Source organism: Pogoniulus pusillus, chromosome 1 (assembly GCF_015220805.1).
Source record: "Pogoniulus pusillus isolate bPogPus1 chromosome 1, bPogPus1.pri, whole genome shotgun sequence".
NCBI classification, from domain to species: Eukaryota; Metazoa; Chordata; class Aves; order Piciformes; family Lybiidae; genus Pogoniulus; species Pogoniulus pusillus.
Window position 1 is genome coordinate 10,717,373 of NC_087264.1, and position 17,275 is coordinate 10,734,647.

Here is a 17,275-nt window from a genome sequence, read left to right on the forward strand (position 1 = left end):
ACTTGGAAAAGCCTCATTACTTTCTTACCCAAATAGTGCCTTTTGGTCTGTAATTAATAATAAAATGTCTCTCTTTGACTTAGAAGCTTACTAGTGGCCACAAGTGTGTGTAAGTTATTTGTTGCTAAAGAATATTCTCAAGGACTTCTGTCATAAGTCATGCTAACAAAAAAAGGTACACACTGCTAAATTCAACTGGGTTGGGTTTTTTTTCGTGTGTTTTTGTTTTTGTTTTTAAATTATTGTGTTTACTAACAAAGTGTTGAAATAGGAAAATTAGTGCTTTGGGTGGATTTTATCTTTTGTTCTAGCCCCCCTATGTAAATAAATAATTTGGGTTTTGTTTTGGTTTTCTTTGTTGTATTTTTATTACTTCTCTGCTATAAATAGTTTTCATTATTGTCAGCTATTAGAATGAGTTTCAGTTGTAGTATCCAGTAAGAAATATAATTTTGCTCCATCATTTATTCAGTAGGGAGTGTTTAAAGAGGGACATTTACTTTCTCTAAAAGTTTTAGTCTGACATGCCTATATCATGTGTCTAAAGTGCAGCCATTTTAAAAGTTAGTGTCTGAATCTGGCTCACTTCAGTGACTGAACTTGAGGTGCACATGTTACCTGAATGCAGAAACATGAAATATTATTGGAGTTCAGGTAGGAAGAAAATTTTTTTAAAATTAAAAATGAAGCAATGAGTTATTTTAAGTCAAATATTATTTTCCTTTCCTGAACAAAACTTAGAACAGTTTTGTATTATGCATTAATTGGAGAACTGACGCTTAAGTAGGAATTTGATGTAGGAATATGAAACAAGCCATTCAAAGCGAACATATCAGACAAAATCACTACACAACTGCACTGGACAGCAGTAGGGTGGGCCCAGAAAAGCAGAGCAGCTAAATCAGCTTTCTTCTGGGTTCAGGTTTGATCAGATCCACAGTCTGATGCTTGATTGATTGAGTTGTGTGTGTGTGGGGGGGTGTCCTTCTTTTTTCACATCTGTAAGAGGTTTAGACTTCATCCCATTTTGTAAACATTAACTTGAAACAAAGTTTTATCCAGCAATATATCCAAAACATTTTATTTTCTTTTTCAGCAATATTGACTACTTTGTTGCTAGGAAGTGATGTAATTTTAATTTGGTTTACCCATAGTGCAGTCAGGTAGTTTGGTGAAAATGCTATATTGAATTATTACAGTGCAGTAGTCTGGATTGTACATAGATTCAATAAATTGACTGAATTACTCGTGAATACCTTGAAACAGATGTTGGGCAATTCTGAAATTCCTAGCTTTCCAGCATAGATTTCCAAAGGCTGAATTTTCTTTCTGTGCAAACTCTAAAATCGTGGTTATGTTGTGCAATTCTAAGGTTGTGGGTTTTAGTCTTCTGAGTAGCTAAGCAGGTATTTGGCAAGTGTCAGCTTCTGGAATTTGTCTTGTTACACTGCACTCTTTTTTTGTGATTGCATAGGAAAAAAGTGATTGAAATAAAGTAAATTAATGTATAGATTTAAATTATATTTGTAGATAGAATAATGAATATACTGAAAAGATGCATTCATTAAATAAACCCACATAATATTTGGTCTTGCACATTGTCACAGCATCATACAAATTTTAACTAATTTTTGGTAATTACCTCTCTAGTTTTGTACATTTTTTCTTAGTTTTCATATCTAGAAAAGAATGATAAAGCCCAGCTTAATATCTTGCCTCTTCATTCAAACAACAGTAATAGCTACTTACTTATGCCAAGAGGACCAATTTTACCTTTCTTCAGTTTGTACAGTCTGTTTTTCACAGGTTTTTGCTTTAAAAGTTCCAGTCAGCCAGGGAATTTCACTATCTTTGGATGTGAGCTTAGTGATGGTTTTATATAAGGGTTCTTATATAGTCTTGTCTCATGCTAGGTAAATAGTGCTAACCACTAGTTAAAGCTGCTTAGGTGGGAACACTAACAACCCTACTGTTTAAAATCCTTGCTGCATGTGTGTTACTGTATGTACCATACCAGTATTATGTGCCAGTTCTATAGAGTATCTTCATAGACCAATGCTAAATGTAGTAGAAGGCCTTTTTTCTCCTGTCTGTTTTGTTTCTTAGTGTTTCCCGCTTTCATCTGCTCTTCTACTTTTTGATTTTTCCATCCCAAGTACCTGCATGGTCTGTCTCTATGTTTCTGCGCTGAGGCTTCTTCCTCTTCCATGTGTGTCCATCATTATTCTTCATCCGAAGATTGTGGAGGAGTCTTTAGCCTTCCTCTGAGAATTGGAGATTTACTTTCTATTGTCAGAACACTTAATATACACAAACACATTAATGTAACATTTTGTGTTCTGCAGGTTGGCAATCCACGTGTTGAGCTCACTCTTTCTGAACTTCAAGATATGGCTGCCCGACAACAGCAGCAGATTGAAAATCAACAGCAAATGTTGGTGGCCAAGGTAATACTTATATATGGATCATAATAAACACAAAATCTCTTCAACGTACACAAGCATGGATACAGAAAAATACACTAGTTCGTGCTACTTAAGCTCAAGAAAAAGTTTGAGAAATACAATCCTTTACCAAGTTAATCTTAACCTGGGCAATATACATTTCAGTGTAAATGACACTATAAACAGCCTATGCCAAACCAAGTCATGTATCTTTACAAAAATATTGCTAATTTGTCTCTTTTGTGAGGCCTACTTCTTCATAGTCTGTGATAGACCAGGCTTGATTCTAGGCTTTAGTAGCTCATTCACTCCAGTGTAATAGTGGTGTGAGATGAGAATATGTTCACTATGTATATATATTCAGCTATTATGCTTCTGAAGACTCTGAGATGTAAGAATCCTAAATATATTGTCAGAGTAGGGGGTGGTATAATGTTTCTGACATTGTTGTAGATGTTAACCTATCAGTTTTATAGTTCTTTCTTGATATAGGAAGAGAAACATTTTCTTTGTGTGTCCAGCAGAAGGGCTGTTATTTAGAACTGGAACGTTATTGTACAGTAGGTCATCTTGTTTAAAATGGTCTGTTGGATGTATTTTGTCTTCTTTGGGAAGGTGGTTAACAGTGTTGGAAATTCATTTTTCAGCAGCAGAAAAAGTTTTAATAATGTCAGAAAACAAATGCCAGAGGATGTTTTGCATGTGTGTTTTGAGTGTTCAGGCTGCAGTTGTATTTGCACATGTATGAAAATTTATTCCATCTAAAAAATCTTGAACCTTTGCTTGAACACAGATTTGTGAAGTTAATGTTTAGAATTTTTCTAGGAGGACTGATACATATTTTAACTAGAAACAACCTTTTCTGATTTTTTTGAATAAAAAAACCCACTGATCATAATGGGGATTTTTCCTAGGTTACCTTGTTATTTAACTAAATGGTACCCCTTGTCTAAAACCTCATTTTGTCAGGAACAACGTTTGCGTTACTTGAAGCAGCAAGAACGTCGTCAGCAGCAGTCTGTTTCTGAAAGTGAAAAGCTTCAAAAACTTAAAGAACGTGTTGAAACTCAGGAGACAAAGCTGAAAAAAATCCGTGCCATGAGAGGACAAGTGGACTACAGCAAGATCATGAATGGCAATCTGTGTATGTGGAATTATTAAGTAATTATTGAATTTACTATTCACTGCATTACTGACAACTAATGCTACATGGTTGTCGGTGTAGCACTTAAGCAGGGTTTGATATATAATGTGGGGTTTTTTTTAATCTGACAGTGTGTTGTGTTTTTATTAAATTTGTATGGGATATAACTTTTTGTTTGTTTTATTTATTCAGGCATAAAGTCAGAATTATTCTCTGTCAGGCTCTGTTAGAAAATTCCTTGCACATCAGTATTTTATATGTGCATTCATATAGATTTCAAATGATCACGTTCACATTTATCCATACCTGTAGAATTAAAATATTAACAGCTTCTGTTTTACTTTTTACTTCGTAGTTTTCATTATTTTGATCTTGTTAATTTTAGCAACTGAAATTGAGCATATAAGTGCCATGTTCCAAGAAAAGCAGCAGGAGCTGCAGGCTGCAGTGTTAAAAGTGGATCAACTTACTCAGCAACTGGAAGATTTAAGGAAAGGGAAACTGAATGGGTTTCAGTCTTATAATGGACAAATGACAGGACCAGCAGCAGTAGAATTAAAAAAGTTGTATCAAGAGCTACAGGTAAGTAACAGATGCTATTTGGATGATAGCTACAGATGTTGTGTTACTGCTCTTAGAGGTGGACATTTGGTTCTGTGATGTCTCATAAAATTAATGTATAGGATGCTGTTAATGTGTGAGGTTGTAGTTGCTGGTTATCTTTAAAACAGAATTTCATTAGCTTTACAACTATTTTTGTTGTTTCTCTCACACATAATGACACAATGTGTGCAGGAGTTCTGAAGAGCATTCTGTAGCTCTTAATACTGAAATGCTGCATGTCAACATAATCCAACATTTGGTTTAATTACTCTTAAAATATAGATTTTTTTTAAATGCCAATGTTTTTCTGTTTTGCAAAGAAGTGGATGCAGCCAGCTCACTTAGACATCATCTTAACTTGGACACATGACTGAACAATGAATAAGAGTACATTTAAAATACATTGTGAAAGCATAGCTATAATGTCTAATCTGCCCTGTATTCACTGAACTATATGTTGCAGTGTAGCTGAAATATATTCATAACTTTATTCCCTGTATTGATAGCATATATCTTTCTCCAAGACAACTGTTACATCTGAAGTGTAGTTCTCACATGAGTAATTAAATATCCAATTTACAGTGAAAATTTGTCCATTTTTTTATGCTTAAAAGTTATGGAATACTTAATTGCATGCCAGTGTGTCAGAATTTAAGGATTTTTTTTTTAACTTAACCATGTATTTCTTGTAATCAAGGCAACAACTATAATATATATTCAGTATGTCAATGCTAATTTAAATTTCAAAAGTAGTTTCTTCCATTTTTTCACAGGACCATGTACAAATTAATCCACCACATGTTTTCATGAATTTGGAATAAATGCTCTTTTTACCCTTTGCCCATTTGGATAAGGCATATCTGCCTTTAAAGAATTTCTGAGTGTAAAGATACTCAATAGACTAAAATTTCTCTCTCATGCTTCACGCTGATCCCATACATTTTTATTAAGTTATGAGTTTGCTTCAGGCTTTTTTTGCATGTAACATTACCCTGAAAATTGGAACACTGAGACAGTACCATCATAGTTAGTGAAGTTTGAAAAAATGCCATTGGGAAAGCAAGAGAAATAATTAGAAAGTCTGTCAGAGTTGATTTAAAGTATAAAGCTAATCCATCTCCTAATCTGCTGGACCTGCTGCGAAGGTTTCATTTTAATCCCCGCATAGAGAGGAAAACATGTGCTCAGTCTCTGCACTGTCAATTCAGTTAACCTCCCATCCAAACATCAGGAAGTTTCATGTGGGACTGGTAAACAAGCTGATAGCATAATTTCTGTTACAAGGTATATCACTGAGTTTTCATGACAGTCACACTGCCTTGGTCAAACACAACTTTTAACAAGCTTTTTCTATGACTGAATTTTTCACAGTGGCATTCAGCTCTGATATTTCTTTACACCTAATTCCTTAACCCATTTACTGTAAATAGGATGCAGTCTGCAGGTATTTAATAGGTATAATAGGTATCCACTAGTTTATTAGGACATTCTTTTGCCGTTTTCTTTTAAGAGTTGTTCATGGTTGCAAATGTTAATTTGACAGGCTGTGTGGAAGCATAAGATTAGAGACGTCAGAACAAATTGCTGATTCGAGTTCCTTAGGGCTTTTTAAAACTTGACAACAGACAGAATGAAGTAACTGACCAAACAGTTTGTTGTGCTTTGGGTTTTTTTTTTAAGATTCGTAACCGGCTTAACCAGGAGCAGAACTCCAAGCTTCAGCAACAGAAAGAGCTCTTAAACAAACGCAATATGGAGGTGGCTATGATGGACAAGCGAATCAATGAGCTGCGTGAACGACTGTACAAGAAAAAAGTTGAGGCACGTCAAAAAGAGAACATTCCTGTAAGATAAACTGTTAAAAGGGCCACAATTTAGTTTGTCAAGAGCCTATAACAACTACATAGAATCGCACTTTTTCCCAGCTGAGTAATACAATTACATCCAAAGATCCTACTTTAAAAGTAGCAGGTGGCATAAAACTATTTTAAGGTTTTCCATAGACAACAAAAAAAAGTTAGACGAAATGTGTATCCTTTTCTTTTAACTTGTGGCACAGACCATATGATACTAAAAATTGTAGTAGTTGCTATTTCTAGGAAGGAAGATGTGACTGTGGGCTGTGTTTCAAAGCATGAAAGCATAAGTTTGTCACTTATGAAATACTGATATTCCAGTGTGGAAAATTGACAGAGATATAAATGGTCTGATAAAGTTAGTCTTAATAGTTGTCTGGACAGCAGACAATTTGTCTTAAGGACTAGAGAGACCAATTCTGGATTTCCATATATATTCTTAGCCGGATGTATTGATTAAAAAAAACCATACATAGGTGATCATTTAAGGACTCATTTTAGACCATTTGCCTCAGAAAGGCACAATGCTAGAAATCTTACACAGATAAAGGTTTCTACAAGAAACATACATGCTGTGGCTGAGAAATTTAATTTAAGAGGTGTTGATTCATATGTTCTACTGTTTTGTAGAAGGATGAAGTATTAGTTAAGGTGTCTTAACTATCTAGAGCCATACAGTGCATGGCTCTAGATAGTTAAAACTAGATCTCCTGTTCGTGCACAAATGCCTAGATTAAAAGGAAGTTCACATTTCAATTTGTCTGACTTTTTTAGTTGAATCGCATTAATGGAACTTCGTCACCCCAGTCATCCTTGAGTGCCTCAGGAAGAGTGGCAGCAGTAGGACCTTACATCCAAGTTCCAAGTGCTGGCACTTATGCTGTGCCAGTAGATCCAGTTAAACCACAATCTCTCACCATTGCTTCTAGCTCAACACATGGAAGATCAAAATCTGGTAAGCACTTAAGTGTGGTGTTTACTAATACACATGGTTTGGAAAAGAGTAATCTTGGGAAACCCACTGTTGGTGTAATTTCTGTAGTGAAAGACACAAATTTGAGATGTCTTGATAATGTTCTGTGAATTGGACATTAGTCATTCAGTATGAGATGGTTTTGCCTCTTTCCATGATTTTTTTTCTTAAGAGACTGAGTGCTTCTTTGAAATTTTATGGCTAGTACACCACTAAAAGGAATACATGTTCCTTCACAGGTTCTCTATTCTGCCATTAATACCTTTTCAATTAGGTTGTGTGTTTGAATATAACAATGCCATCAAGTTTGACAAACTATGTTAAAAAACAACTATGTCCAATGTATTGCTTTTTGTCAAGTAAAACAAAGCTAACAAATAAGTGAAAAAGAATGTTACTTCTCAGAAGGAGACTAAACAGAAAAATAGAATAAATTTATGTGAAGTTTTTTGCTGCAACTGAAACATGAGAATTTGTGGTGCTCAAAGCATTTCCAAAATGGAAAACCTTAGCATTGATGCTGTTTACTTGTTTCTCCCTTTATTAATGGAGGAGCTGCCCCTCCAGAGCATTCCCCAGAATTTGATGTCCAAACTTGGCTCTCGTAATAGTTCTGCCTAGGTTATAAAATAGAATTCTTATTATTGTTGTTGTTGCTGTTGTTGTTACTGTTATTAATAACAAGAGTTTACACTGGAAACTGAAGGAAGCAGCTCATTACATTTGTGCTTTAAGTTCTTATTGTGGCAAAGCTCACCTCTCTGCTCACATTTTATCAAAATCAGAATTCTTAAGAAATAGGTTAGCTAAAAAAAGGTATGATACAAATAAAAATGCACAATCCTATGCATCTAACCACAGGATTTGGTTTACATGGTCTCTTAGAAGAGATCTGAATCAGAGGTAAGCAATGACCACTAGACCAAAGCTTTTGCACTACTTATGTGTGTTTCAGTAGTTAAAACTGAATACTCCAGCAAAGATTGCAGCTTGCTTCCAAACAGGAAGAGAGGAGGAAGACAACCTCACCCTCTCTATAGGAAAGAATGACAAATGTCCCTTCAAAAAGCAGGACAGGATGCAAAACTATACAAACTTAGAAACCCCAGTGTTTTCTATTGATACTAGGATTTACCAATGCCTTTAGTTTAACTGAAAATTTGTACAGACTTCATCACTGTGGCTTTATGGAAAAATCTTAAGAAGGAGGAATGACTTAATTGTGGGTTGAAGTGACAGATTTACAACAGTTTGGTGTTCCACATACGGGAAAGGACAACTGATAATCTTTTAAGTTCTCAATCCAAAAAAAATTTGTTTTGGAAATACCAACCTCATAACCACTTCTAGATCTACTTCAGGTTACAAGATCTCTGAATGAGAACTTTCTGGTATCAGAAAAGTAATTGTTCTACCTTAGGGGAGTGACTTTGTGCTTACTACTCCTCATGTACTTGAATAAAGACCTGTAAGATAGATTTATGTAAAGAGAAGCATATATGCTCTCAGGAAGAAAACAACATGAGAATTTTTTTTCAAGTGTCATGCTTTTATTTCTCATTATCTGAGTGTTCCTGTTCCGATTTCTTCATTGTCATTGTTATAATTTTTCCACCACTTTTTTTCTTTCTTTTTCTGTGTAACTGGATCTGCCTTGATGTGTCCGGTAGAAACAGACTGTGGGTGTGTGAAAAAATCTCCAGACACCTGGAAGGTTTCTGATTTAGACATAATAGTGGATCCTATTCTGTCACCTCCCACTTCTCTTCAGTCTGCTGTTCACAATGTCATCCGCCTGGCACCTATCTTTGACACCCAGCACTGTGAGTCCGTAGAAGATCTCTGGCTAGCTAAGAACTCAGTTTTTAATATGGTCATCTGAGCTCTTGCATACAGATGCATATTAAACAGCATCTTTAGAACTTGTGTTGTGGTTTAGCATGCGGAAGATGCTGTTGAAATGTAACATGGTTGAGAAGTTGCTTTTCACCTTTAAAAGAAGCAGATTTCCAGCAAATTCATCCCTGGAGTACTTGGAGTAGGGTACTAGGGATGAGTTTCCTTCATTGAAAAGACTTGAAATTTTCTAACTGCTATTAGGAAATTTTATGGTAATCACCAAAGCATATTTTAGTGTATCTCAGATTAGATAGATTTATTACACACAGGTTTAGCCTGAGTTACTTTGTGGGAAATGGCCCCAGAGTTGGGATAAAAACCTCATTCTATCCAAGTCAATGGCAAGGATCTTGCTGACTTCTACTAACATATCATACTTGCTGTGCACTTCATTTGCTATAGTAGGTATCCTGGACCCAGACCTACAAGAAGATTTTGGTTAAGTCAGAGAAAACACAAAACCTTTTGTGTCTGCATGTCACTGTCTTGTTCATGTAAATGTAAAGTGGACTGGTGGGGGTTGAAATACACTGGGTCTTAGACAGTCTCACAGGTGGTAGAGAAAAGGAGGAGAAAAATGAAGCCATTTGGCTGAAATGGCAGTGGAGTGGCTGAGAACAGGAGCTAGTGAGGGCTTGTCAGAAGGGTGTTGCCATCAGATGGGCAAAAGTGTCTGGGACCTGTTCAGTCTAACCAAAGATAGCAGAAGGCAGACACTGGCTGCCTTCTCTTGGCACATAATGCGCAGGCTCTGGCACCATACGCTGCAGTTGCAGATTGCAATAACTCCTTAGTTAAGTGCTTGAGATTCAACTTGGGTTGTGGGAGTACGTGAGAAGTGCGCTCATAAAACATACATGGTAGTTGGCAAGTCTGCCAGGTTGTAATAGGAAGGGCAGGAAGGTGAGAACAGTTTATCTAAGTAGAATGAAACCAAGAGCTTAGAGGAGAGAGAGTCTGAATTTACTTCCAGTTTGTTATCTCAGAATCTGGGGATGAACGTGCTAATGTTTGGTATTCCAAGGATTACAAAATATGTTTGCATAAATGTCTTTCCAATAGATGGGAGTGGGCTTGTGTCTGCAGGTAAGAAAATTAAATTCTTGGGGATTTTTGCTGGGTTTCCTGTAAGTGCTTTCTTAGTAGCTAAGCTTACAGCAACAGTGCTTTCATGTTTAGCACGAATCAATTGTAACACCTTTGATGATCCTCAGAACAAAAGTTTTACTGAACCTTACTGGAGATATGGAACATCCTGTGTATTCTACACATTGAACATTATTTCAATGAATACTTTGAAAAATTTCTACTATTTAGGGCCAAAGTGTTCAGACAGTCATCTCTTTTACCCTTGATAACCAGAGGATTAAAGACAAACCCAAACAAAAAACCCATCATGTGCAGTTCAGGCTGCTGCCAGTACTAAACCCAAGCCTCATTACTTCCAGCAGTTTGCAAGTGTGAAAAGTGATTTCTGGACTCTGTACTATATGTACTGTATTCTCAGTGCAAAAACATGCATGGGTTAAAGCTGTTTAAATGACCAACCACAAAAAAAACCAAAATCTTGCTCCAAAGTAATTAATTATCTCTCAGAATTCAAACACGTTTGAATTTGAATGGTTAGTACTAAGGAATGGTCTGCACATACAACGAAAGGGTAATTACTGTGGTAGCTTAACTGAAGAGATAGCACTTTTTTCTCACTTTAAAACTGATATTAACAAGCCTATAAATAAATTTGTGAGCTAACAGAGTGAATTTGCACTCATATAGTGAAAACAGCAGGTGGTAATTATCAAGAAGTATCCAGGTGGTTATTTCCATGGAGGGAAGGAAAAAGGATACTTAACATTAAGAGGACAAAGCTTTTGGATATAGAGTGGTCATGATCGAGTGACTAATTAGAATGCTCTAATGCTGCTGCTTCTTAGACTGTCTGGTATACTAGATAGAAGATTGCAAAGAATTGTAGAAGTAGCCTTGCAGATTCTGTCTTCTATGGGCTTAAAACTAAAATAAAATGAGAAGCTTGGCCATTAAATACCTGATTTTCATTTAATGTTCTCTTTGAGTTCCAGGAATCTCTGTAAATCTACACACATGCAACTCCATCTCCATTTCCTATAGAAAAGTTAGGTGCTACGTGTCATCTTTACTGATGCTGAGTGCTCCACTAAGATAATTACAGGCAATAGGGAAGGAGAAATGATCTCTGGTGGTCTTACAGTGAGAGATTTAATCTTTAAAGGCAAATCGAAGCCTTAGGATCTGTCTAAGCGGGGATCTATTTAGTCTAAAACGGATCTAATTATCAGGCTATTTAAACTCTCTTTCTTATGTGGAGAACAGAAACTCAATAGTCTTGCAGTTAATAAAGTAATATATCAACACATCTAGGACTTCATTATGTTGCTGCCTTGGTTTATGTGCAGCTAGACATAATTTTTTGCATACGATTAAGATAAAAGCCCATGACTTGTATCTACACATTGAGAGCTAAAGTTGTCAGATGACTTTATAAATTTCTTCAAAATTAAATCTCTGGGGCAATTCTAGTCAGGTGAGTATGTTGCAGAAAAACAAAAGGTAAGTTAACCACCGCTTCCAGCAAAGGATTGTATGCTTTTGTTCCACCTCATTGTTGAAATGAGTTTATACATCCTGTTATGAGTGAACGAATGGTAACCATAGTTTAGATTTGGAGCAAGTCCATTCAGAGCTTACATAGACTTAGTAGACAGTGTCTCTTCCAAGTACCAAAAAAAAAAAAAAAAAAAAAGTATTTCTGTAAGGACTTTTGTTCTGAACTTGTTTGCCTTCTAATAGTAGAATATTCAATGCTCAAATCAAAATTGTAACCACCTTTTTTATTCTGTAAAAATTTTCAGTATGATTTGAATGTCAGCGGGTAGTGACTGGCATTATTCTATGCAGTACTTGGGTTTTCAATATCAATTTCTGAATCTAATGCTGAGAGTGATTTATCTATTTCTGGAATCAAATTAATCATGTTGGAATCTAAGCTGTTCCATTTCATATGTTGATTTGCTTGTTTACAGTGGTGGTGTGACATTTATCTTAAACACAGTATTTTTGTCTGTTTCAAAGCTAATGATGGAAATTGGCCAATACTTAAACAGAGTTCAGCCTCTGCAGTGAAACCCCCTCAGATCTCCAACACAGACTGGAAAGAATCAAGCATGGATACTGCTCTAAAACAAGGAACTATATCCAGCCAGCCTTTGCCAACTTCAGTGCTAGGAAGTACTGATAAGCTGGTGGGTTTCATCTGTGATGTATTTATAGTTGTTTTGCTGAACTTATGAACTTCTGGCTTCTAGATCAGAGCTCACTTCAGTTATATACCCACTCAGTTTCTCTGCTGCTATTTATGTTCCTCCTGTTACTTAGTGGGTTTATCGCATTACATTTTTTTCAATTTCAGTAATTTATATTGCTTTGCATTCTTCTACCTATCTGTTCCCTTCTTTTCTCTCCCTTTGCATCTCTTAATCATCTCCCTCACCTTCTTATTTTTATAATTCAAATCTTCATTATTTTTTTCTGTTGGTGTGGATTAGAACTTTTTTGATGCACTCTTTTTTCCCCACAAAAATCTCACCAAAAAAAGTAATTAAATCCATCCTTTAATCCACTGGTGGTGTCTCTCTGCATTGTCCTAGTACTTTATGATTTCTTTAAGACTGTAATATTTAAAGACTAAGGACCTTGTCTGTAAATAGTGTTGGTAAACTCTGTTATCACATTATATATTATCAAATACATTATTAACTAGATACTGAGATCCGGAACCTGGAACCAGTTATTCAGGCTTTGAAAGTATGCAAATAGCTTTGGATTCATATTAATGTGTTCTATCTAAAGATGCCTTTAAGCAGTGGTCTCGTGTACTAAGTTCAGGCAGAATCATACCTAATGACCAAGGAGCACAAATAGGCTCCTTTGCTGTCATGAGATTATTAGTATGTTTTGTTGAATGAGGAATATTCTCCTCACAAATATTTTACTTCATTAAATGGTGTACACTTCATTATTCTTACACAGGGTCTTGATCTGGGGAAGGTGCCACCAACTGTTCCTGGTGTAAGCAAGCAGTTGCCTCAAAACTATGGGACCTATCCAAGCCCAGTTCCCTTAGGAACAGGCTCTACAAATTCTCTAGAAAGGAGAAAGGATGGCAGCCTGCCCAGACCTGGCAGCAGTATAACGAATCGGCAGAGACCCGTTCCACTTCCGCCGCCAAGTAGTGTTCATCAGCCCAGCTCTTCACAGCAGATTCAGCAGAGAATTTCTGTACCTCCCAGCCCTACGTATCAACCATCTGGTCCCCCCTTATTTCCTGGAGGAGACGGCAGGCCAGAACTCCCTTTAACTGTGGCAATCAGACCTTTTCTAGCTGATAAGGGATCACGACCTCAGTCTCCCAGAAAAGGGCCACAGACAGTGAACTCCAGTTCCATCTACTCAATGTATCTTCAGCAAGCAACACCACCAAAGAACTACCAACAGGCTGTGTATAATACCTTAAATAAGTCAGTAAAAGCAGGTAGAATATTTTTATCTTTTTTCCTTTTGAAATAGGTTGTTGAGATCTACTTGGAGAGCTTAGTTTACTTACCATATCAGTTTGAAAACCTTGTCTAATTCTGTGAGAAAAGCAAAGATAAGTTTATGTATGCAGCAGTGGCAGAAAAATGATACATTTTTCTGTATCATAATGGTAAATTATACATAATGATGATTTCTTGGGGGTGGTAAATAAGCATACATTTGTTACCTTTTGTTTAAATTGATGCAATTAGAACAATACAGTCTAAATACTCTACCAATACTTTCAGAAACAAGTTGAAAAAAAGAGTGTCTAGAGAGTTTTTCTTCTCTTGCTCTTTCCTCATGAAAGAGGAAAAACATTCTTTGTTACTTGTAGCTGATTGTGGTAAGCAGCAGCATCACCAACAGGTAAGTATTTATTCTGTTTTGACAGGCTCCAATGTAATTTTTTTTCTTACTGTGTTACTATCATACAACTAGCAACAGAGACATATGTAGTATATTTGCAAATATTTTGTGTATTTTGAGAACAGTTCTTTACTGTTTTCATCTTTCTGTTCCTCAGTTTACGGAAAACCTGTATTACAATCTGGTTCAGCTTCTCCCTCACCCTTGCCATTCCTTCATGGTTCTTTGCCTGCCCAGACTCCCTCACAGCCACAATCCCAGCCTCAGACTGAGGTCTCTGAAAAAGATCAAGAGCTGGAAAATGCTCCACCACCCAGTGAAAACAGCAACGTGGAAAACATCCCTCGTCCTCTCAGTCCTACTAAACTCACACCTATTGTGCATTCACCCCTACGATATCAAAGTGATGCTGACCTTGAAGCTCTGAGAAGAAAACTGGCCAATGCTCCTAGGCCGTTAAAGAAGCGTAGTTCTATCACTGAACCAGAAGGCCCAAGTGGACCCAATATACAAAAATTATTGTATCAGCGCTTCAATACTCTTGCTGGAGGAATAGAAAGTGCTCCTTTTTATCAGCCAAGCAATCCACAGGACTTCATAGGCATCTTAGCAGATGTTGATAATGGTAACACTAGTACCAATGGCAATATCGAAGAACCTATTTCCGTGCAACCTACAGTTCCTCTTCCTGATGAGCCACCCCCTTCGTCAGATGCTAATGATAATGAGTTACCTTCTCCTGCTACTGAGGAACTAATAAGCACTGAAACAACGAATCAAACATCTGAGACAACTGAAGATAACAACAACAATCCTGCTATAGTTCCTTCAACTGAACAGTCACCCAGTCCCACACCTGAAGTCAGTACTCCAGTAGAAGATGAAGCTCCTTTGCCACCTGCTGTCCCTCCTCCACTTCCTCCAGTAAGTAACAAACCAAAACGACATTTGTGTGAACTGTAGGATTAGCTGTATGTTAAGCATGACTGGAAGGTGGTAAGCTTCTGTTAAATGTTATGTTTGCACTCCAAGCTTCATGATTCTAAAGGAAAACCAGAGGGGCTTCAAGGAGAACTAATGGATTATTCTCTACTACTATAGCTGTTTAACAGTGAAAATATCCTGACAGGTGTTTAACAATACAGGCAAAATACCCTTACAGGCAATGGGAAGCTGTGTATGTACTTCAGGTGGAAGAACTTTCTTAGGGATAAACTAATCTGAATATTAGTATACTCTGAGATTCCATTTAAAATTTAATTCCTCAGGCCTAAAGAGGCATCTGTTTATATGGAACTAAGGGTGAGCTTTTTTTATTTGAAAGCAACCTGAAGTAACTGTCCTGGACAAGTGCACTCCTGTTCACCTCTCAGCAGAGAGATGCAAGACCAGGGCTAACACCAGCAGCAACACAGCTGACTTGTTTCAGCAGAAATGTTTTCCTAATGGGCTTGTCACAATTTGAATTGCTTTCGAACTCCCTCCTCCAGCTGCAGCATAATCTTTTAAATACTTGTTATTACTGAAACCTACATATGGAGAATTGAAAACAGGGAGGAAAGTGAACTTTATTCTTTGTTGTCAATATGACTCACTTTTAACACTGGTTTCAAAGAGTTATCTCCACTCTGATTCATGTGGGGACCTCTTACAATTTGATTGTAGCACGCACACGACCTTGAGTGTTATTTTCCTTCAGCACAAGTGGGCCAGCATACTTCTGGAAGAATGGAATATGCTAGTTACAGATGCTACTCATACTGCAAGAGGTTTATTTTTCCAAACTGAAATAGCCAAACTAAATAGCAGCGTAAATGAAAATGGATCTTACAGTGCTGGAGACCAAAAGCATTCTATAAAAGCTTTGTTTTTTTCTGGAAAGTGACAAGGACACATGTGAATGCTCAGAATACTCTCAAAACACATTTAAGTGTTTCACATCTTGAGAACACTTCTTCTGATTAACACCAGCTAAATTATCACATAAATAGCTTCATGTTCTATACCTTCTTTTCCCACAGCACAACTCATGACTTGTCAGTACTGACCTACAGCAGATGTTTTTGCTAATTCATGGCAAAGATTCCTCTTAGTAGAGAGTGACACTCAGGCTTAATTCTGTCATGCTTTTTAGTTCAAGCAGAAGTTTTGAGTGTCTCAGACAATCCACCAGAAACAATTCAGCTCATATTAGATACAGTGAAGACAGTGAAGCTCGAAAACCATTCACTTACGTACTTCATTCCTTGTACTCACTATCTTTAATTAGAGGCTTCTAAATTTTATTGGCATGCTTTTTAGTTTTTAAACTAAGACATAGCATGATATGATGTATTTTATTTAGAGACTTTATAATAGAAACATTTTGCATAGTTCTAACTACCATTTAAGGAAAATGGGATTCCTAATATAGTTAAAAAGTTGATGAATTGTGTTATTCTTATGCAGCCTGAAATTGTGTCTTCCAATCTTCATCTCTCCTCAGACAAAACGCACCAACTTGAAGAAACCAAACTCAGAAAGAACAGGCCATGGTTTGAGAGTGAAGTTCAATCCACTGGCCCTCCTCCTTGATGCTTCCTTGGAGGGAGAATTTGATCTTGTACAAAGAATCATATATGAGGTGAGCTTCTAAACAACAGCAAGCTCTTTAAATATTTAGTGGGCTAAAATATGCTGAACTCATTTATGTTTTCAATAGGTCGATGATCCCAGTAAACCAAATGATGAAGGAATTACGCCTTTGCATAATGCAGTGTGTGCAGGTCATCACCACATTGTGAAGTTCCTGCTTGATTTTGGTGTAAATGTAAATGCAGCAGATAGTGATGGGTGGTAAGTGTCAAGATTTTAAACTCAGTCTGTTTTAAACACTGTTTTGATGCATATTCAAAATTCAGTTAAGACCTGTTTTGGGAGCAGTTTCTTTCCCCTTTAGCCCCAGAAAATGAGCACTTTCCAGTCTCTAGATGGTGACAGACTCAAATGCAAGGTTACACTGTGCTTAACTCATGTGCAAGAATGCTTAAATTGTAAAGTGTACAACATTTTGGTTTTACTTGGTGGTTTAGCTGCATTTCTTATTCATGTCCTGAAATAATTAAACTCTAAGTATCAAATGACAAAAGTTAATTAAAGTTTCATCTTCTTACAACCCATCAGATTTTTGTGTTCTTGAAGGATCTAGCTTTATGGGTAGTCACAGCACTTCTGAAGTAGCTGAAGGGGATGTGAAACCCTACTTTGCCTTACATTTCAAATTTCCTAATAATCATAGAATCATCCAGGTTGGAAGAGACCTCCAAGATCATCCAGTCCAACCTAGCACCCAGCCCTAGCCAGTCAACTAGACCATGGCACTAAGTGCCTCATC

At 36.7% G+C, this 17,275-nt stretch overlaps 1 protein-coding gene across 5 annotated transcripts in view; it reads left to right on the forward strand.

The window, feature by feature from the left end:
• The window catches only part of PPP1R13B (protein phosphatase 1 regulatory subunit 13B), a 69,495-nt gene that overhangs the window by 48,308 nt on the left and 3,912 nt on the right, over positions 1–17,275 (forward strand). For 2 of the 5 annotated variants that reach the window (XM_064164219.1, XM_064164302.1), the window contains exons 5-15: positions 2,346–2,447; positions 3,414–3,588; positions 3,974–4,170; positions 5,872–6,036; positions 6,822–7,002; positions 8,691–8,843; positions 12,031–12,200; positions 12,988–13,489; positions 14,060–14,826; positions 16,388–16,525; positions 16,604–16,737. In XM_064164219.1, coding sequence (XP_064020289.1) covers positions 2,346–2,447; positions 3,414–3,588; positions 3,974–4,170; positions 5,872–6,036; positions 6,822–7,002; positions 8,691–8,843; positions 12,031–12,200; positions 12,988–13,489; positions 14,060–14,826; positions 16,388–16,525; positions 16,604–16,737 — 2,684 coding nt within the window. The remainder of the gene's footprint in view (positions 1–2,345; positions 2,448–3,413; positions 3,589–3,973; positions 4,171–5,871; positions 6,037–6,821; positions 7,003–8,690; positions 8,844–12,030; positions 12,201–12,987; positions 13,490–14,059; positions 14,827–16,387; positions 16,526–16,603; positions 16,738–17,275) is intronic. The other 3 variants (XM_064164381.1, XM_064164459.1, XM_064164541.1) reach the window with 3 other exon arrangements.